At 46.4% G+C, this 21482-nt stretch overlaps 1 protein-coding gene across 2 annotated transcripts in view; it reads left to right on the forward strand.

The window, feature by feature from the left end:
- LOC112993359 (chromatin remodeling regulator CECR2) overlaps positions 1 to 21482 on the forward strand; it is a 106902-nt gene that overhangs the window by 61904 nt on the left and 23516 nt on the right. Inside the window, exons 3-8 of one of the 2 annotated variants that reach the window (XM_064515228.1) lie at positions 10978 to 11161; positions 12201 to 12340; positions 12877 to 12981; positions 13608 to 13657; positions 16127 to 16296; positions 17044 to 17121. In XM_064515228.1, the coding sequence (XP_064371298.1) occupies positions 10978 to 11161; positions 12201 to 12340; positions 12877 to 12981; positions 13608 to 13657; positions 16127 to 16296; positions 17044 to 17121 (727 nt within the window). The remainder of the gene's footprint in view (positions 1 to 10977; positions 11162 to 12200; positions 12341 to 12876; positions 12982 to 13607; positions 13658 to 16126; positions 16297 to 17043; positions 17122 to 21482) is intronic. The other variant, XM_064515234.1, reaches the window with a different exon arrangement.

The following is a 21482-nucleotide window of genomic DNA, read 5'->3' on the forward strand; positions in this document are numbered from 1 at the left end:
CCTCTTTGAGTTTAAACCATTCTTTGCCGCTCTCATGGGTTGTACGTCACGCTGATGGCAACTGATTTGTTATTGTGCCCTTTGACTCATGGTTTCAGGGTAGTATCCTAAAGGTAAGATTGCATAAACTGTGAAGTACAGAGTGACTGTGAGGTTGGTGTGTTGACAAAGCTGGGCAAACGTGCTTAAGCGCATTTTTGGGGGAGCGTGGTCATCCTGAATCATTCCCAACAATATCTATGGAATATAGCATAATTACACTTAATTAACTGATATTAATGCGGTGTTGCAACTAAGGAAAAAGAAAATTCAAAAAACTGTCTCAATTCATCTCCTTTTTGCATTCATTCAGGGTAGATGTTCTTTTCTGTGCATCTATTTCTACCTTACTTCATGCTTTCACAAATATCTATAGCAATAATGTATGCTGACCAGTGTGATGTTTCACGATCTTTTAGAAAACTTTGTGTTTTTTTCCATTTTAACCCAGTTATCCAAACTATTGATTGGTCATTATCAGTTTTCACTCAAAAAGCAGCATCTGTAGTTGAGGGGGGAGAAGGGAGAGAGTCCTGTTTCTCTGTCCTTACTGTAACTCCAAAATCTTGTGCACATTGAGAGCACAAATCTTCCCTTGGAGCCTGTGCAGAGACTCACTGAGTTACAGAAAAAGGTTGAGATGGCAGTGAAAAACAAACAGGAAACTGTCATGTTTTAAGTTTTCTTTTATCCCTTTAATATTCTCTTAATCTGTCTAGGCAGTGATCTTATGCATTCTCCTGCTCCTAGGGAATTTCTCTTCCTATGCTACTATATGTCTTCAGCTGTTGTTTGGGATGTTTCTGGCTGCTCTGGTTTTATTGCTGCTCATATTCTTCTTTCTTCCCATCCCACTCCCTAATCAAACAACAAAAATATGCAGGCAGTCCTTGCTCCTACGTAAAAGTCAAATATGGCCCATCGCCGAGTGTGCCTGTAGTTCACCATATGCATCTTCCACATCCTCCAGGTACTGCATAATCCACCAGACTTGGCAAATCCCACCTCTCTTTTCTTTCGTGGTTTGCCTCTTCACACCAATTGGTTTCTGTCTCTGGCTTACTTGTCCAAATAGGCTGCTGCCCTCTTGAGAGGGGGAAATGGATGCCGGGCATCTGCTCCTTTGTTCCTGGTACTGCAGTTGGGGGGGGAAGGGGAGCAATAGAGAGGCAGATAAGGACAGCGGGGAGTGGCCATCGGTGCCTTCAGGTTATTCATTTCCTTCAACAAAAATTGCATTCACCTTCTCATGTGGAAGAAGCTGGGGTGGAGATACAATGTGCCTCTTTGTTGTCTCCTGCTACCTTGACGTATTAGAGGTACCACAACTGAATGGTAACACTCGTGGCCTCTCCTGCTGGTCCTGGGGATGGTGATGAAAATAGAGCAGCCATGGCTCACAGAAGGGTGCTTGGAGCTCCTGCAAGCAGGGAGATGGAAAACAACAGGACAGTTCAAAGTAACAGGTATGTGTGATTTCTCCTGCCGGTGCCGCCTTTCTCTCACACAGCCCAATTAACAGGGGTCACAGAGCACTGATTAGCTGCCTCTGCATTTTGTGAACATAAAGCAGTGAAAAATCCAGGGCGAATGGGGGAGAGAAGATCAAATAGCCACTTATCTCAGCCCTCCCGCCTGTCCCTGGCATTTGCCAGCCTAAGGGAAAAACCTTTCAGAACAGGCCAGTATGGGACAGTTTTATATCTGCTTCAGTATCTGTGCTGCTTTTCTGTCTTCTCTTAGCAAAACAACAGACAAGTGACTCCCAGCAGTTGTCATGTGGAGGGTGGTTGCTAGATAAAGGCAGAATCACAGGAAAAGCGTGGACCATAGGCAGCTAGGCAGCTGAGGAAAGTTAGAGCATGCCTTTTGCTGCTTTGACTTACGAGATGAGTTCAGTTCTTCCAACTGTTTTCTTTGGAAGAGTGGACCTGCAGCCTCGTGCTTCTCGTATGAAGAAGGAGTCTGTATAAGGTGTAGAGCAACCAGTATCGGCTCATGGCAGGCAAAAGGGTGTCCGTATCCAATTCATGAATTGGTTAGTGTGGCCTACTAGGGTTTGAAGAGCCCAAGCTGGAAACTTCCTTGGTTGTTCAGCGTTTCTGTCAGGGCTGTGGGGAGAAGTCTCCATGTGCAGTACTGGAGCCTCCCTGAAGGGTGAGCAGCTGTGGTGCCCTTGTGGTTTCCCCTTCTTCCTTTGTGCTCCCCTTTTTTGGGGGTAGCACAGTAATACTCCCACTTCAGCTGTCATATTCAGGTTAAGTGGCTGCACTTGCTTCTGTCAAGCCAGCACATGCTCCTGTGGTGTGATCCCTTATTAGACTAGACAGCCCACATCAGCTCTCCATTCTCTCCGTGTCCCTGGAGACACTGTCTCGCTCCATAGCTGTTCCTATTCTACTTCTCTGTGGGATACAGCATATCTGCCAGCTCCCCTTCCAGCTTCTCCAGTTTTTAGTGCATGGAAGATTGCTTGAGGTAAGATGAAGGAAGATGAGGAGCAAGACTGGAATATTCTTAGCTGCTGACAAACTTGGTTCTCTCAGCTATTTCTTTCCTCTCCTGAATATGAATGGTTTCAGAGCTCAGCTGGGAAGGCAGTAGATTCTCTAGCACCCAGCCGTGTAAATTAGATTTCCTTAGCAAGATCAAGCAGCCCTTCTGCTGGAGAACCTCCTGTCCTACCTCTGTGTTGCCATGTTGGAGGGAGGGTCCTAAATTACACCACTACCCTAATGTCTCCTCCTGCTATGTGGTCTGTTCAGTGTGCTCTTGGATGTTGTCTCAGTGCCACATTCAAGCTCTGGAGGCGTGTTGTGGGGCAGGTGGGTGGGTGGCAGGGAACAGGAATTGCTAGCTTGCTGAATTCACCCTGCTTTTCTCTACTTTTATGGAAAATGTGGGTGTATCTTTCAGGGGTGCGGAAACATCTAATCACTCATATTTCAGACTGCCAAATCCTGGGGTTAGACGAGACTGTTTTAGGGTAGAGCTGCTGCTATTTACCATTTACTAACCAAATCTTTTTTTTATGGTTTGAAGCAAAACCATGGATGTAAGGTAGAAAGAACATCTTCCCATGTGTAGAAGCATGAAGACAGACTAGTGTGCGCAGAGCTCTGTGCAGTCTGCACTCAGACTCTTGAAGCCTCTTTCTCCTTTCCTACACTGTCAATGCTCCTGAATGGCCACGCAGGGCAGAGCTGTTGTAGGTTTGGGTGGCATCTGCGTTCAGAAAACCAATTCTAGTTAAGAGTGGAGGATGAGAGGCGTGCCTATACAGGCCTTCACAACGGCCTTGTACTCCAGCAATTTCCGCTCTCTTTCAGATTCTGGAAGAGAGACTTCACACTGCAGCTTTGATCAGCCTAGTTTGATTTTTTTATTTTTCCCATTTTGTGGTCTCATTCAGGGTCCATTAACGTAAATGATCCTTCTTTTGTCCACAGCTCCTTGTAGATCAGCCAATATTCCCCAAGTGTGAGTCAGAAGAGGGCACTGAAGAGCAGGATGAGGCCAGGTGTTTATTTCCTCCATCACAAGGGCTCTGCCAGGGTCCATCCTTGCTGAGGTCTGTCACCGGGTTGGTGTGGCCAAGAGTTATTCCTTTCCTCAAGACTGTCCCTTCCTGGTATTCTTAAAGTCTGTCCCTGCAGGCAATGCAGGAAGCTGCTAGTTGGATTGGAAGCAAAATGTGTCTGTTAAAGCTTAAGGCCATGCATGATTCTTGGATCTCCAGCTCCCCAGTCATTTTGCTCTGCTGAAATGAAGTGTTTTGAGTAGAGGCCCTTCAAGGCACTTGTTGCCCTTGAGTCTCTGCCAGTCTGATTGCCCTGATGATGGGTTGGCCTGTGGTCTGAGGAATACATGTTTTGTGTTGGCTTGCATGTCTTCTGAGCAAGCTGCACTCAGAGGGCTTGGAAGGAAATCGGGAATATATCTATCCAACCTTTTTCTCCCCCACGGGAATAGTATCTTTTTTTTCCCCTGCACCATGCCTGACTTAGTTTCTCAGTAATGTAAATTGTTTGAAGCTAAAGTACAAGCTGGTCCATAAGCCTTCCTCCCCCACCTCAGATAAGAAAGCTCATTAATACAGTAAAAAAAAAAAAAAAAAAAAAGTCTCCATTGTTACATGAGAGCTCAAGGTCAGGCTGGTAGTAGTAACTCATATTGCTTCTAAGGTCAGCCTATGCTTTCTCTTTCTGACAAGCCATGATAGATTGATCATGGGGGCCGTTACGTTATTTTTTTCATCTGAAATAGGCTTTGCTTCTCCTGACCCTGCTAATGATGTTTGACTGAGGTCATCCCAGCAAACCCTGAATCCTTCCCATTACCTTCTAGAGGGTTTGCCTTTGTGCTGAAGCATTGTATGCTTGTTAAGAATTAAGCTTTCCTGATCTCTGCTATTGCAAAGAAGCTGTCTTCATTGGAGAGAGGAAAATATCTTGAATGCCATCTGTCAATTAATGCTCTCATTAACACCTGAGTGACTCCCAACACCAAGCTGGTGCCTTTTTGCCAATTCAGAACTTAAAAGGTGCCAGCCCATAAGGTGAAATATCTTCGGTCCATAAAATTAAGTCCATGATAAAATGCCTGTTCTGGTGAGACTTTTTTTTTTAACTAGAGAGATCACACAGGCCAAACACAGTTCTCTTCTGCACTGTGAATTACGTGCCCAAGAAATCTTTCTTCACTTATTACTGAGAACCTTACAAAGGCAATTATTGCCTATTATTTGCCTAATGCTTGCTGAGGGAATCCAAGTCTTTTTCAGCTTTTAAAGCTTCTACCAACTAGAAGCATCACTTCTATTATTTTTCTTACTGGCTAACTTCGTAAAAGGAACTACGAGAATAATTATACTCCTATTTAAATAGTCTTTGAGGGAAGGGTTGAGCTCTCCTGGTCTTGTTTTCCATTTTTCTCCTCACACTGCTCTGAAAGTCTCTTGGGTAGAAGGTGAAGGAGGTCTATTAATGTTCCTGCTCTCTGTCATCCTTTGCTTTTGTCAGGGTTCTTGGTTTTAATCTCCAGTACAGAACAATATACTATCTCGGACAAGACAGATCAGGCTTACCATCTTCCCAGCAGTTTTACTTAGAGTGTTCCAGTATTTACTCTACCGTTGCATTTTGTAAATTAAACGAAACAAGAGACTTAAAACACTGTCAACATGATAGGTATTCTAGCTAGTGGGTCCAGGCAATTATTTGGCATCTGAACTTTCAGAAGGCTTATCTGTGTGTGCCAGCAGTATCGGAGCATCACTGAAAGATTTTTGTCTCCGATATTTCCAACTTCTTATCCTAATGTTTCTTTTGATCCAATGTTTACTCTCTCAGGGTTGGGGCTTTTGTGCGTTTTGTCTTAGGTTTTTTGAGGGGAGCAGAGAGGGGAAGCTTGTAACAAAATTGGCAGCACTAAGCTGCATAGGGAAGTATGCTATGACAGTAATTCCATACTTGGGCCATGGCATCCTGCCTGCGGGAAGTGCAGATTGACATGGGGACTCTTTTACTGAATCAGTGTTTGGTTTTGCTTTTGTTTTTTTGGCTTGATTTTGTTTACAGTTTCCCAGCCAAGATTTGATGTACTTTGGAGACTTGAAAAATAAAAGCACAAGTGGCTCCTCTTCTTTTGGGCTTGAGCATAAAAACATAAATAAGTGTGTGTGTGTGTGTGTGTGTGTGTGTATACACACACACACATAGATAATGTATATATATGTTTGTAAATACATGCATGCGCACGTGCACACACACACACTTGCAGTCTTAACAGTCCTGGGTTTGCTCAGAAAGGATTTAACATTGAGGTCGCCCTCCGGCATGCCTGTGGACTCGGGGTCTATAGGTGCAGCTGTCTTCTCCCAAGCGTGCTCACTTGCAGCTCCAGATAAATTTTTCCATTTATCCCACGAGCCTTGTGAAATGCTCACGTGCTCCTGCCGAGGTCTCCAGAGGAGGTCCTCCAGGAGACTGCACACAGCGATGGCACGCAGGCACTGGGAAGGGGGCTCAGCTCATTCCAGGTGCCGGCCAAGCCTCTCACACGGAAGGAGGAGACCGGCACATTAAAACCCTGGGTGGTGGGGAAGGTGCATCTGAGTGTGCGGAAAGCTGCTGTGGAGACAGACTGACAAACTGGGATCACCAGGCGGGGGGAGGAGTCCTCAGCTCCCCTTTCCTGGAGCACAGAGAAACATCCCTCTTCTGGGAGGCAGCCGTGCGGCAGATGGTCGGGCTGCCATGCTCGGCTCTCGGGGGGTGTATAATTTCTCTGACGCTGATAATTTCTCTGGACGCTGATACCCATGTTGGGGAGGAGCCCCTCCTTCGACTTGGTCTCGTCTTCTTTATGCCCTGATTCTTTTGCAGCTGCTATTAAAGATCACAGACAACCTGAGCTGCAACGTTGTTAGTACTCTTGTGGATTGTCTGCTGTTGTTTCTCCCCTTTGACAGGGGTGTGCTAGATTACGCCCTTCCCCCCACGCCAGATTTCTTTTTATATATGGATGGGTCCACAGCATATGCTTAAAACTTCCAGCCACAGGTGTGATTCAGCTTGACCCCTTTCTAATCATTCCAGAAAGGTAGAGACTGCTGACGACAGCCTGGTGGTTTCAGAGCATACAGTTGAGGATGAGGTTCCGTGCATGCTTGCAGAAAAGAAATTATGTCACAGGGACATCCACATCATCCACCTGGGGATGTACCACTTAGATACACATGTATTTTTCCACCATCTCCCCACTGCGGCTATCCAAATTGTTTTCCATATCAGGTGGTGACTGTAGAGCAGGGGACCTTGTGACGAGTGAGGGAAACTTTGTCTTGATTTTGTGAAATTTTAATGGCACAGAGGCTAATGAAGTTGGGTTGGGGAGAAAAACTGTGTGTAGGAAGGGGGAAGCTTTACAGCTACAGAGTGTTCCCAGGGTGACCCTTCTGACCTCTTGTAGGTGATTGCTTTAATAGTTTTCCTTGTCTGGTGAGCTGTATGGAAGGTGCTTCTGCTGTATGGCATGGGGGCAGGGGTAGAAGAGTGAGATACAGTGACAATCGTCATGGCCCATGGTCCCAAATTCTTTTTTTTAGTTGTTACTAGGAGCCCTAATTTGCTCTCAGGGAAGAGTTAAAGACACTGGGAACTCTTTAATTTCCCCTCTGGATCTAGTGATTATTAATTCAGTGTGAAAAAGCTCTTCCGAAAATACCCAGTCCTTCTTAATCTCAGAAACTGAAAAGCCATGGCCCTTGCTAATAGTGGTACAAGATGACAGGAAAAGGGATTTTCCTTTGGATACATGCTCTGAAACAGAATGTATCCAAGTATAAATCCGTTCCAACTGGTGAATATCCGAATTTGTAGAGAAAGGGCATTGCTGAATTACCATTGCCTGTCAGTTGAGGGTCAGTGATGCTGAGAACATCAGAAGAGATATATCCATCTTCTTATCTCGGTAATCTCCTGCCGCCTTCTCACCTGGAAAAGGGTTTTCCGAGGTTCTCAGCTGCAGCAGATACGCTATAGGACTTACCACACCTGCAGGTGTATCACTGTCCTATTTGTTGAGTTGAGGAAGGGTTCGAGTCTTCGATTCTTGGATTTGGGTTTAATGGGTAACGCTAAATAAGTTGCAAGCATTTCTGCTTTGTCCGTGGAAAAACTCCAAGACCAGAGTTCTTACAGGTTGCAGCACTCCCTGCAGATTTTGTTTTGTGAACAAGGCAGTCTGCTTCAGAAACCTTTTGCAAAGGAAAGTTTAATAGAGACAGGCCAAGAGAGACTAAGCATAGGTGTGGCAGACAGGTTGAAGACTGGGACCCCGTATTTGTCTGGGAAAATGAGGCCAGCCCTCTTGAAGAGGGAAAATATAAATTGGCTAGGATTGAGAGTGATTGGGAATGCCTTGAGACATCCGGTTCCCATCTCTGGTTCTCATTTCTATCCTTATTCAAAGCGACAAATGCACAGTAGCTGTCTTTGAAAATTGATGGTGTAGGAGCTCAAAGTACTTTTGAGAACAGAGCTTGCGATGTATCGGACACTGAGCTGGATGGCAGAAATTTTTAGTGTTAGCCACTTATGTGAAAGTCAGACTTGAACCAAATTGGTTAAGTCAACAGAGCCAGTTCCCAAAAGGAATGTGAGTTATATTGGCAAAGATTTCAGATGATATTCTGGAATTGAGGGGCTTCCTGAATCAGGTTTTTTTTGAGGGCAGCTAAAATGGAAGATCGAGAAAAGTGAACTCATGCAAGTGGTAAGAGTATCTGTCTGATGCATGCCTTTCCCTTTTTTGTAGAAAGTTTTTTTGCCAGAAAAATAGGAATAGACAAAGCGCTGTAACTTATGTTGCTTCTTCCCGGTATCCTGTGTCACCGCTGTTTTCCAGGATCCTAGGAAAATTGTTTATTTGGTCAATTTTACTGGAAATGGCAGAGCCCGTATATCAGATCTGATCAGATAATCTGCCTTAAGCTCTGACAGAGTTTAAAGATGTTGAACTTGAGCTACTGGAATTTGGATGCTCTCCATCCCCTTCCATGATGGAAGAAGCATCTGATGATCAATACAGGTGTTGGCCTGCTTTCAGGAAAGGATACTCGTGTCATTATTTCTGTTCTAAAAGCTTTAGTCAAATCTTTCTTTTTTTTTCTAATTGATGACTTTAGTAAATACCTGATATTTAAGCTGTGTGTGATCAAATAGCACTTCTAAAAACAAAGAGTTAATAAAACAAATCTAGTATTGTGCTTTTTGCCAAATTGAAGTCCTTGCTGAAAGTTGGATTGGGTCCTGAGGTATATAATGAAGGTACTGTGGGAATGTACGGTAAGGAATGTAAGGTAGGTTGGCTCTGCATTCAGTACTTAGTAAAAAAAGGATAGTTTCTGTGGTTTTTACCCTAAAATTTGTACTTGAGACAACACGAATCATTTCATGAAACTGTCCTTCTTTATTGCGTTGACTGAAGATTTCAGATGTAAGGGTCTGTTTCAAGTTACATATGTTTGATTGCTGATATCAGTAGGGCAAAACATTGACACTTGGAAATGCTGATGTTTTGCTTGTGCCATGTGGAAAAGAACGAAGCTTGCAGGCTGCTGAAACCACTAGATTCACGTGCATTCAGGCACCTGTTGTTAAATACAATAGGGAGGCCGATAAAAGTCATCCAGTGAGAGGAGTTAGCTCTAGGAGGTCAGCTTTCATTTGACATGCAGAAAGAAACTGACTCAGAGAGAGTAATCTGCAGGGTGGTAGCATCAATCCCTCTCCATTCAGGAAGGAAGGGAAATGCTGCCAGGTGGATAGGGCTTGAGGAAATCATGTGTCATCTGCTCCTCAGTTCTTGCAGTCACTGTCCAGTCTTTTCCAAATGTCTGAAGCCCCCCTGTCTAATAGCTAACTTCTCGTTGACTTTTAAGAATCTTCCTGCGGTTAGATCATGCTCCTCTGTCTCTTCATTAAAAAATAATAGCTTCTGTAGCAGTTAGCAATTTCTCAGGCACATGCAATTCTGTAGTGCTGGCAAAGTTCCATTAATCATATAGAGTAATCCGTTTGTGCCAAAAACCTATCAAGTTGAGCTGCCTGTTTGAGGGATGGTGGGAATGTGTACCCAGTGGTGTTCTTCCAGGCATATGGACTTCTTCTGTTTGTAAGAATGGCTGGGTTCTGGGGACAGTGGGGCTCCCCCTTTTCTATGCTCAGGACACGATTCTAGCAGGTTGAGAGAGACTGGCAATGTAATCAGGAGTCTAAGCAATATAGGCTGTTCTTTAGGAAGTTCTGTTTGTAGGAATACGTGGTCTCACCATCCCTTCTCCATTCCCTTCCCTGAATTTTTCAGCAGTCAGAATAAGCTCTCCTTAAAATATAGATATGAGTTCTTTTAACCTTAAGGTTCATCAGCAGCCTAAGATGTGTCAGATAGGACAATTTATAATACTCATCAATACCAGATGAGGATAAGAAATGTATATGTTTCCTTGGGTTAGATGGTGAACTCCTGGCAAAGAAAGGGGTGCTTAGTGTGGCCCAGCTAGCAAGTGAAAAAGCTAATTTTAGCAGTAGTGTTTAAGAAGTGCTCAAGTGTTCAGCCTGAGCATCTGGGAGTGGAGAGTGTGCTCTGGGCTGAACACTATTTGTGGCTCTGGGCTGAACACTATTTGTGAGACACACTAGTGTTAGGAATGAGCCTTGCTGTGTAGCGGGGCCCAAGCTATGGTCTGCCAGCGTGGGCTGTGCGTATGTCCTGCCAGAAATACTGGTGGCAGAGCTGGAGAGAAGTGGCAGCAGCTTTGAGCTTGGAGGGAGAGGAGGATCGGGGCAGTGACAGGAGTATGGGAGGCAAGGAGACAGCAGCAGAGAGGATCATGTATCGAAAATTTTAGAGCTGACTGGGGCATAGAAGACTTCCTAAGAGGCAGAGGAAGGAGCAGGGCTTAGCAATGGCAGATGTGAGAAGTGAATGGAAAGTTGAAGAAGATAAGAGTCAACTGAAATGGAGAGAGGCAAATGGGATCAGGCTAGTCTGGTGCATTGCATCTTGGTGTTGTAAAGGGTCGATGCCTGTGGTGGTACAAGGTACTGCCCACTGTGATAAAAAGGGGATGGAATGGGATGAGATCATGTTTAGCCTGTTCTTTCAGCTTGAAACAAAATAATAGTAATACAGAGTCCTGTAAGCTGCATGTGTGTAACGTGAAATCCCACAGTGTTGCAACTAGAATATGGTGCTGGTAGGGGAGCTTGGAAACCTATAAGATACAGCGAACCACAGCCATCCTAGAGCACAGTTTTCCTTCAAGTGTTAACTGTCTCTGTGTTGTGCTTGTTTAGGTTGTCCCCATCATGTTAGGTGTTTCTGGCATGGTAAAACTACAGTGAATGTGGGGGGATTTGTTCTCTTGGCTAGATCACAGACGTTTCACAGCTACCTGGAGGACATCATCAACTACCGCTGGGAGCTGGAGGAAGGGAAACCCAACCCTCTGCGGGAGTCCACATTCCAGGAACTGCCCTTGCGCACCCGAGTTGAGATCCTGCACCGCCTCTGCGACTACAGGCTCGATGCAGACGATGTCTTTGACCTCCTCAAGGTGCTTTGAGCAGCAGGAATGGGGAAGGAGGAGATGGTGCAGCTGCAGGAGCTGGGATGGATTAAGAAATCTTCCTGGGGAGGGCAGAAGGGAGGGAAGTCAGTGTCCCACTTCCTTCCCAGGGTTGCGCTGTGGGTGGTGGACAGGCTGGGCATGGTGCAGGGGCATTGTGGGGTTTAGGTCACAGGTCAGAGGCATTTCAGCAGTGCCCATGTCCTGGTGGCCCTGTTCTGTCTTTTTCTCCTGATCCCTTCCTGATGTGTTGGTGACTAGAGCTCACCGTGCTCTTTCTGTTAAGTCGAAGAGTTGCGTGTCGTTCATGGTTTTTGAGGTGTGCTCTTGAAAAGCCAGGCCACTTTCCCCTATCATGAGTTTCACCCAGAGAGGCATGTTTTAAGGCCAAGTACTTGGTGGCAGTGCAGCATGTTGACAGTTTGTCCTCTCCTCCCCCACCCCGTCACTTGCGGAAGAGCCAAGGCAAGTGTGTGAGACTGATCTTGGGGCTCTTGTCCTCTGTAGATGTGTTTCTAACACAAGAGTCACTAAGTAAATTGGCTTCATCAGCTGCTCTTCCTCAGAAGACTGAATTTGGAGATGCTCCAACTGTAATGGCAGTGCTGTAGGAGCAGAGACTGTGTTGCTGAGGGATGGTGTGAGATGAAAGCATGGGGCTGAAGTGTACTGGGAGAGCTAGGGGAAGGGGGGGCGGGTTTCCAGGGTGCTTCTCAAGGCTGTGCATGACTGTCGCCAGCACTAATTAGACCTTCCCTGTCAAGAGCACCAAAGATGAAATGTTAAAACGAGAGAGGCCATTCAAATTAGAGATGCCAATCTAAAACCCTCCCTGGGCAGAGAGCGAATGTCGTCTTCCCTCTGGAGTCACATTTTCCCAGAACGGCCTGGAAGAGCAGCTGTGCTGCTGTTATGGCATGGTGGGAGGGAGGGAGGTGTTTGTGGAGGGGTGTCATCATGTTTTGTGTGACAATGTGGCTGCTTTTCAACTTGTCACCGTCTGGCTGGGTGCTCCCCATGGATGCAGGGCTTGGACGCTGACAGCCTCCGCGTGGAGCCGCTGGGCGAGGACAGCAGCGGTGCGCTGTACTGGTACTTCTATGGCACGCGGATGTACAAGGAGGATCCAGTGCAAGCGAAAACCAATGGGGAACTGGCTCCAGACAGGTAACAGCCCCCTCAAGTGCCTGCACTTCCCCTGTGTCTGGGTGCATGGGGAGAAGGGGGGCCTGTGCAGCCAGCCCGACTGGAAGGGACTCTCCGCCTGACTGCTGTTGTCACGGGGGGGAGCATGTGGCTGCAAAGGGGGGGCCTGAGAGAGGGCTGCGTCGGTGCAGGGTGAGACTGGAGTTGCCAAGCAGACTGCTAGCTGCCCCACGTTGTGCATTGTGTTAGAGCCAGTCTGCAGCCTTTGTGGCACCATGAGAACCTGCTGTGGAAACGATGCTGCCTGCCCCACCACATTCCTAGCTGTCTGCCCTGCACCATGCCGGCAGCTCCCAGATCAGGCTCCCAGCAAGAGGGAATCCCGCTTCTCCTTCCCTTCCTCCCTCCCTCCCTCTCCATCCTATTGCTGCTCTGATTTAATCCCTCCTTTGGTTTAGTTCCTAGCAGCTGTTTCAATTTCCCTACCCTTCTCTCTTCCTGCCAGCCACAATTCCCTTGCTCAGCAAATATTTCATGGTAGTTTTGTTGTTTTGCAGGGGATGTGGGGGGCAGACCAACACCCCAAATGTTCCTGGGAAAACAGGCAAGAGACGAGGGCGACCCCCAAAGCGGAAAAAACTGCTGGAGGAAAATCTGCTGAGGTATGGAAAGGTTGTTCCTGCAATAGTTGTAGAGTGCACATGTTCCCAGAGGGAAGTCTCTCTGATATTTCTTGCCTTTAACAATATAATGTACTTCTGGGGTTCCCCCAGTAAGTATGTATATCTCATGGAGCCATAATTTCAATGTATCTCTGAAATGAAGCAAGCTCAGACTTGGTAGGTGCTTTGATCACTCTCCAAAGAAAATTCTGACTGAGCTGGAAGCCAAGTTTGATGAAACAGTAGGTATCATTCTTCCCTCTGCCTGACTTCTGATGCAGTTCCTCTGTGCAGTGCTAGGGAATATGGTCCTGATAAAGAAGGCTTTCACTGTTTAGCACTTGAAGCCAAAATCCTGGCCACTTGAGCCAGTATAGATTTTGGGATACTTCCCATGAGAATCGAAATACCGTCCTTGCCAAACAGCAATCTACATACTTCACTTTTTAAAATGTTATGAAGCTATGATACATATATTGTGTGTGTGTGTTCTGCACACTGCTTTTTTATGGTTTTGCTGTGCACCAAATAATTTCTTTGTTCCCCATGCTTCTACCCAGAAATGGCTTCATTTCAGTCATGTTAAGTAATGTATTTATTATGTCACTCCTCTTTCTTTTTGGTAGGGAGAAGGCAGAAGAGAACTTGCTAATCCGTGAGACACAGATAAGAAATGGTAAAGAGGTTTTGTGGGGTCGGGGTTGATATGATCAGCTAACAAAGCTCTTAAATTATCAAAGCTTAGAGAGATGCGTTCCTCAGGAAAGGGAGAGTCTTTCTGTTAGTGGTTCCAGCAGAGTTTGGAAGAAGGGGTTAGCATTACAGGCTGCTTTACAGCTGGGAGCCTGGGTACCTACATGCTTCCTATCTTATCATGGATTAGTTTGGGATGAAGAAATGCAATGTATTGGGTTACACTAGGCCTTAGGGGCCCACCTACTCACTAGAGTTGATAGAAATGAATGGTCCTTGCTTCTCTGGGGATGAGGTGAATACAGGCCCCTGTTTGTAGTGGGAGCATTTTTTCTTTTGTACCAAACGCACTGGGAAGAGAGAGTAGGATTAGTGATGCCAAGATAGGGAAGAGGCCTTTGATTCTCCTCGCCTCTCTCTCCCGGTGGCTGTTGGGTGGCTAGACACGATCCTTTGTAGATGACTACTTGGGGATACCCACCTAAGGGTTAACGAAGCAAGCAGAAAAAGGGAGTTGGCAACATAATGTGAAACTGAGTCTGAGGGGGCTGGGATTCATTTGTCATACACGAGAATCCCTTGGCTTCCACATAACTCATGGGCTCAGCCTGCCCATTCCTCCACAATAAAAGGCAACTGGGGCATTGTCTTTCCCATGCCTCATTCTCTCCTTCCTTTGTGTTCAGATTTCCTGGCTGCTGCTCCGTAGTTTGGAGGCAAAGCTGAAGCTACACACATGAGACGCTGTGGGTTTTATCAGATCATTGTTTTCTAGTAAATTGCGTCACTTCAGCTGTGGAGTAATGTTCTGGCGGCACAAAGCAGTGCACTACTCCTGGTTGCTTTTGAAACAAGTCAGCCATAAGCAGCTGGCAAGGGAAGGGAAAAAGAAGGGGCAGATACTAGGGGCGGTGGGCAGGTAAGCTCTCCACCACAGATTTAGCTCCCGTAGCTTGAGGTGTTACAGCCCCTAGCTGTCTGCTGCCTCATCCTGCCAAAGGAGCATGGCCAGGTTGACAGAAATAAATGTGTGGCTGGTCCTTCACCATCTCAGTTAACAGTCCAGTACATTAACTTGAAACTGATGGCAGGTTAAGCTAATACACTAGCCTGTGACCTGGGTCTAGCACATATTTGCTCTGCGTCACTACTGCTGTGTGGAGGTTTCTGACGGAGGGCAGGTGGTTGGAGAGAGGCAGCAAGCTCTCAGATCTTACTGGAGCAATCTGGTAGCTCACGTGGCAGAGCCACCAGCAGCTCAAATCCACAAAGTGCCCAGGGTTGGGCTGAGAGAGAAGAGGACTCTGGGGAGTTTTCTCTATATTTTTCATAATAAATTTGCTTGAAAATGCAGTGAGAAGCTGCCAGTGGGGTGTGGGATCATTCATTTCTTTCCAGTAGCCAGTGGTTAGCATGCTTTTTCTTGAGGGAGCTGAGAATCCCTCAGCCTGAAGGGATTTGAACCAGCATCTTCCCCTCCCCGAAACTAGGCCGTAACCCTTTTGCTTAGAGGTTGTCCTGGGGCAAAAGCATGCAAGTTGCAACTGATGAGGCTTCTCAGCTCTGCATAAACATTTGTGCAACAGGAACCTCATTCTCCCTTTCCAGGTGGGTGTTCTAACCACCACGCTGGAGAGTCTTCCCTTCACAATTAATATTCAAATGTTTCACACAATGAGGAACAGCTCAGAATGCCTTGATAGTTAGGACATGCTTCAGAGCGGTGGGAAATCTGCTTCGGATTCAACTGTGGATCAAGCAGGGATGGGATGTGAACTTTTGGAACTTCCCCTTCATCTGGCAGCCCGATGAACCCAGTCCTTCACTTCCTCTTCTTTTCTTTCAAGTGCCTGCAAACAAAATGTTTCATTTGGGTAAAATGGAAGGTTTTATTCACCACAGTAAAGGTTTGCAGTGCTAAAAATTTGGCTTATTTCAAAATAACGTTTATTTTCAATGTTTTTATTCTGCTGCCAGACTAAAATAATCAGACATTTGCATTACCCTATGTTCTGCCTTGGATGACAGCCTCCATTACAAGGAACAAATTAAAACCTTTTCTCTGGTACCCTTTGATCATGCAAAGTGATGGAAAGCCATAACTGGGATGGAGGGTTGCTATAGGCATGTCACACTACCCATGTGTTGCAAAGTGCCACTGTTGCTTTTTTGCATATGTAATTGCTCTATGTCTTGGCATCTCTTTCAGTGTAAGTAGGGGAGGTAACAGAACTTCTCATGGATCAAGAGAGCTTTGGGTCTACAGCAATGCAGTTTTTCCTTTTCTGTACACTGACAGTGCTTTCCCTCACTGAGCATGTTCTGCATAACAGTAACCACTGGCAGTACCTTTTTTCTTTTCCCAAGCCATGATGATAGGAGAAGAGAAGGGATAGAGAAAAGTTGTTAGTCATAACTGTTGTGGAGATAACATTCTTTCGTGTTGTTGAAGGGTCCCAAGGGCCAGGCCGTGGGACATGGTGGCTGCTGTGTCAGACGGAAGAGGAGTGGAGGCAGGTCACAGAAAGCTTCAGAGAGAGGACTTCCCTTAGAGAGCGGCAGCTCTACAAACTCTTGAGTGAAGACTTCCTGCCGGAGATCTGCAACATGATTGCGCAGAAGGTGAGGAGACATGACATCCTGTTTACCTCTGTCTGACCACTTTCAAGAGCATGGACGTTTGCTGATTGAAGAAGCACTAAATCCAGGCAGCTGTCACTCCACCCTGCTCCCCGCTCCAGCCTGCAAGTGCCGTGGATACAGGGGCTGTTAAGCATTATGTGTGGGGAGAAAGACTCCCTGTCATGGAACGATAGGGCTTGAGTCAATATGTAGGGATCTGGTTCATGACTGCAAGCCGCATAAGTAGGAAGGCTGAATGGGTTACTGTCTTCAGCTATGTTCTTTTCCCTTTTCTGTTAGCAGGGAATCTCTGTCTGCTCTTGAACTGCTGCAATTTACAGCCTAGCTTTTCCATGCAAACTGCTAGCGATTTCACTTTACCTGCAGTTTCTCAGCTGGCTCTGCTGAAAGGGCAGTTGCTGCTTCAGCTGTCCTAGCTAAGTCTGCTTGAGATAGTAAGTCAGAGTCCTTAGACTTGTAGGGATATTGCCTGTCAAATGAATATTTTAAGGGGGGACAGATTTGGAACAGGATCCTCCTGATAGATGGCTTTGTACAATGAATGGGCTCTGCAGGCAGCGTGACGTTCTTGGATCGAGTTCAGTTTGTTTGTTTGCTACCCTTGTAAAGCTATTAGGGATTTCATGGTCACTTCTAGCCCCCAGAGTTTCTCCCGCCAGTGTCACCAATGTGCCCTAATTTCATCCACTCTCTTTTTCCTTCCCTCAACTCTCAACCCTGTTTCAGGAGAAGCGTCTGCAGCGGACAGAGTTTTCTCCCAGGTGGATGTCTGACCATCAGCCCATCAAACCAATCAAGCAGGAGGTGAGGGGGGGTGTGAGGGGGAGGACAACGGAGGGAGGCAAGAGCAGATGCCTCCTGGGGGAAAAAATAAACCACAGCATCGCTATTCAGTGGGAAGGAATCGTTTGAAAGTGCTTGTGCTGAAAGAGAGATGGGTGGTAATGCCTGTCAAATCCTCCTGACACTCAGGGTTTCTATGGCGAGCAGGGAGGTGCTGCCCTCTGGATCGCAGAGGTAACAGGCCTTGCCGCAAACTCTGGTGCAGCTGCATATGGAAATCTGTGCTCAGTCTGGGGAATTCCACTTCAATGAAAGTGCTCGCACATTTGAGGCAGTTCAAAGAAAAGTTGAAGAAGGATGAGAGGGCTAGAAGAACTGGCTTACAAAGGGAAATGACAGAAATTCAGCCAAGGGGAAAACGTGAGGCTGCAAACACATGAGGGTGTAGATAGTATGGAGAGAGAGAGAATGACTTGATGCAGCACAGAGCTGAATTAGGAGGGGATCAGATGGGAATGGAAGGCAAAATTTAAGCTGCCTAAAAAAAGGCTATCGGACGACAGTACTGCCAGCTAAAACGGCTCCTTCCTTGCCTCTTCACCCTCACTTCCTCTCTACCCCATCAGTGTAACAGCACTGTTGCTGGCAGGTCTGTGCAGTGAACCAGACCCTTGAAAATAACTGGAGTTAAATATAACTTTTTCCTTTGGTTGGGGTTATATTTAACATAGATCAATCTTCCTGTCCAGTTCACCACACAGCCCCCGACAGTCATGTTGGCGCAGCCAGGAGCATAGTACAGTAGATATGTGAGGGTCTTTGAAATGGCAACTGCTACCAAAAGAAATTGGTCAGGCAACACAGGATTAGCTTTGGAGAAAAAAAAAATTGGCCATGGCATAATCTCTCACTGGAGGTGTAATGAAAGCATAGTTGGCTGGTGCTTTGTCCCAGAATGCTGCCAAACCCTGGAAAATTAAACTGCAGGGAATATCCCACGTGAGCCAGGGTCAGAAGTTCCTGCAAAACAAAGGAGAAAGTGCAGTTCCCCACAATAAATATAATTACTTAGAATAGGTAAATAAAAGGAAGGAAGAGCCTCTCAGCATGCTGCAGATAAAAGCCTACAGAGAGGAAAATAAGACCCCAGCGATGGTCAGTGTGGGGCCAGAGGTGCTCTCTGCAAAGCCCACCATCCAGGAGGTGAGGGCACACGTGTTTGTTCGCAGGCAGCAGAAGTCCCCGAGGAGGAGGGGAGTGGGAAACACATGGAGCCTGAATGATGCTAATCAGTACCGCAGGTGCTCCAGGTCTGCTGCGGCAGAGGGCTGCTAATTGCTGCCTGTGGGCCGGTGAAACGTTTCCAGCAAGTGTGGGGCCCTCCCGGCGCCTGCTGTGCTGGGGTGCCAGTAAGCGGGAGGGCGGCGAATCTCTGGACGCGCGTGCAGGCTACCCAGCAGGACGCGGCAGTCAAAGTGCCACGGGGGAGCCGGAGAAGGTGCCAGCATGTCTGATGGCCTGTTTGCTGAGTGAGCAGCAGGCGAGTTTCAGGGGGAAAAAAAAAACCCTTGGTCTGGCTTAGGAGTGACCCCTTCTTGCCGACTCCACGTGTTAGATGCTGCTTCGGTCTGAGATATAACTGTTCCGTAGGCTCCTAATACTACAGGGGATTTCTCAACAGGTGGTTCAGATTAGCTCCTCATTAAAGAGCTGCCTGAGCAGCACCCTCATTAGGGCAGTGCTGAGGAAACTGGGGTGGGGAAGACTAGGAGGGTGAGGGGCTGGGGTGCCTGCTGTGACCACCCCTTCTGATCCTGAAGTTTGATACCCAGTGTCTAAAGAGCAAAGCAAAAGGAGAAATTTGGCCCTTTTGGAGTCTGGGAGAGAGGCAGTGATGTTATGTCCTGGAGTGCTCTCTGGTGGAGGGAAGGAGGCGGTGATGTTGCAGACTCAGGGAGGTTTCTTTTGTGCTAGTGGGGAGAAGCTGGAGAAAGGTCCCTTTGCCAGCTCTTGACTCAGGAAGGAAGTCTTATTTGTGTTGGCTTTTTGCTTTTGTCATTCTAGTAGGTGTCTGCTTCCAGCACATTTAGTAGGAGTTGATACTGTCTGCTTTTACTTATTTTTGTTGCTTTTCTTTTTTCAACTCTGAGATGAGCACCTGCAGCTCCAATGGGCTTTGGGGGGCACCAGGTATTAGATCCCTCTGCAAATCAGGCTGTTTCTGTGTCTTGAGTGTCTTGAAGAGTCATCCCAGCACTGCCACTGCCCTGCAAGTGCTGCAGGGAGCAAATGCAGTTGTGTCACGGGCATACACTGAGCTTGTGGTTTCTGTTTTTCGTGTTCTTCTCTTGCTACATCTCCTAGGATGATTGTCTCTCTTCTGGTTTAAAACTGTCTCATTGTTCTGTCACTGCCATATTTGTGGTGAGTTGATCTGGGATGTGCCCTGGGTTCCCTGTTATGCCATTTCTGCATAGGGTGCTCAATGCACCCAGCAGGCTCAGAGGGGTCCTGGAGTGAGTGCTGCCACTTGGATGTTGTGTTCACGTTTCTGTAGGATGTGAATGGTGGAAGCTGTATGAATCCAAGAACACAGAAGGTCTTACCGCTGCACCAGTATTTGCAGAAAATAGCGTGGCACCGCAGTCTGGCTTAGATCTACTGCCTGGAGAGTTGAAAGGCTGATGGTTGCGTCGTAAATAAAATCTGTGACATGCCAACTTCTGATGGCTGGTTCCTGCTCACCTTTTCTTCTTCCTACTTGCTGCAGAACCTTACTTTTTTGGTTCCTATTTTAAATTAAAAGTTGGACAAGAACGTTGGGGAAAACTGCCTGATGGTCAGGGTCAGACCTGAAAGTATGATGTTTGGAGTGCGTAAGTAGAAAGTAGGATGGATGGTAGAGCAAAATGAGAAAGAGATATTGAAGGAATCAAAAACAAAAATGTAGAATCCAGTTCTGTAAGCTCTTGACCTCTTGTACTTGGCATACTAGTTTTTAGTCCTAGGCATCCTGGTATTTGGATATTGATCAGTTGGAGGCAAGATCTGAGAAAGGCAACTAGAATGATTAGGGAGCTGGAAGGATTGCTTTATAAGGAAACATTTAACCTAATTACACAAACGCGGGAGTTTTGTTGAAGTGTCTGAGGAAGCCCGTAAATGCTGGAATGTGACTGAAGAAGAAGAGAATTTACGGTGGCCCAGAGGAGCATAACTAGGAATAATTAGATGGAATGAGGGGAAGAAAATTAACTTTAGACTGAATGTGAGGAAAAGCTGGCTGTCAAAGAGGAGTGTGGACTCACAGAGCGGTTTACCTAGAGAAGCAGTGGAAGTGTGAAGTACTAATATTTGGCAAAGATTTAAAAAGGAAAAGGTGAGATCATGCTGTGGGTTTTGCCTAGAAAAATGAATGCATAATAGGTGTTTTTGCAGCCCAGTCTGTCCCAGTGTGGAGGATATGGTCCTAATGTTGTGAATAATCCCATGGCCCTCTCTTGGGCTCCTCTCTGTACCTGTTGGTGACTGAAGAATAATTCTCCTAACATATTGTTGCTGCTGGGCGCAGGGAGATAATACATGGTGCTTGTCTCTGGAGAGCTGCAGTAGGAGATAGTTGGGCAGTGCCTTGGGGGAGAAGGGGAGGCAGAGGGGGAATGAATGTACAGTAAAATTAGACAACATTTCTGGGCATTTATCAAAACACCCTGAGGTTCCACTCCTAGGCAATGAAACAAGGACGAAAGAGTAATGTTGGTGCCAGATTTTTTCTGGGGATTAATAATGGGCCTGGGGAAGTTGATGGTCTGAGCAGCAGCCAAGGGACCCCAGCTGATTGCTAATCCTCAGGAAATGCCTTCTGTCTAAGTAGTGGTTGCTGGTTATTCCCTGAAAATGTAGGTGGAGAAAACTACAGACACATTGTTCTTTTCTGGTTGATATTCCCTGCTGATAAGATACATACAGACCTTGATCTCACAGAAGTCAGTGAGGTGGGAGTGGCTGGCAAATGACTGATTCTTTTGTCTTATAATTAAATTAAGCTAATAAAGGTAATTCCACAATACTGTATATATACCTTGCAATTTATTGGAGAAATAGGAGCAGGTGATTCCTGGTCTGGGAAGTCTGTGGTCTAAGTGGGATCAAACACACACTTACAGCCTGCTGGCGATAGGGAGACAAGGAAGTGGGGCAATAAAGGAACAGGCGTACTTGAAGGAGAAAATTGGTCAGGGGACCCAGCAGGAAAACTATCCAAACAAATGTGTAAAAGCCAGTTCAGGAGAGATTAGCACACAAAAATATGATGGGCCTTATTTTGCATAGGAAAAGAAAAGACTCCGAATGATACCTCGACTTAAGGCTGTACTAGTCTC

The sequence above is a fragment of the Dromaius novaehollandiae genome, chromosome 1, assembly GCF_036370855.1.
Source record: "Dromaius novaehollandiae isolate bDroNov1 chromosome 1, bDroNov1.hap1, whole genome shotgun sequence".
In the NCBI taxonomy this organism is placed as follows: domain Eukaryota; kingdom Metazoa; phylum Chordata; class Aves; order Casuariiformes; family Dromaiidae; genus Dromaius; species Dromaius novaehollandiae.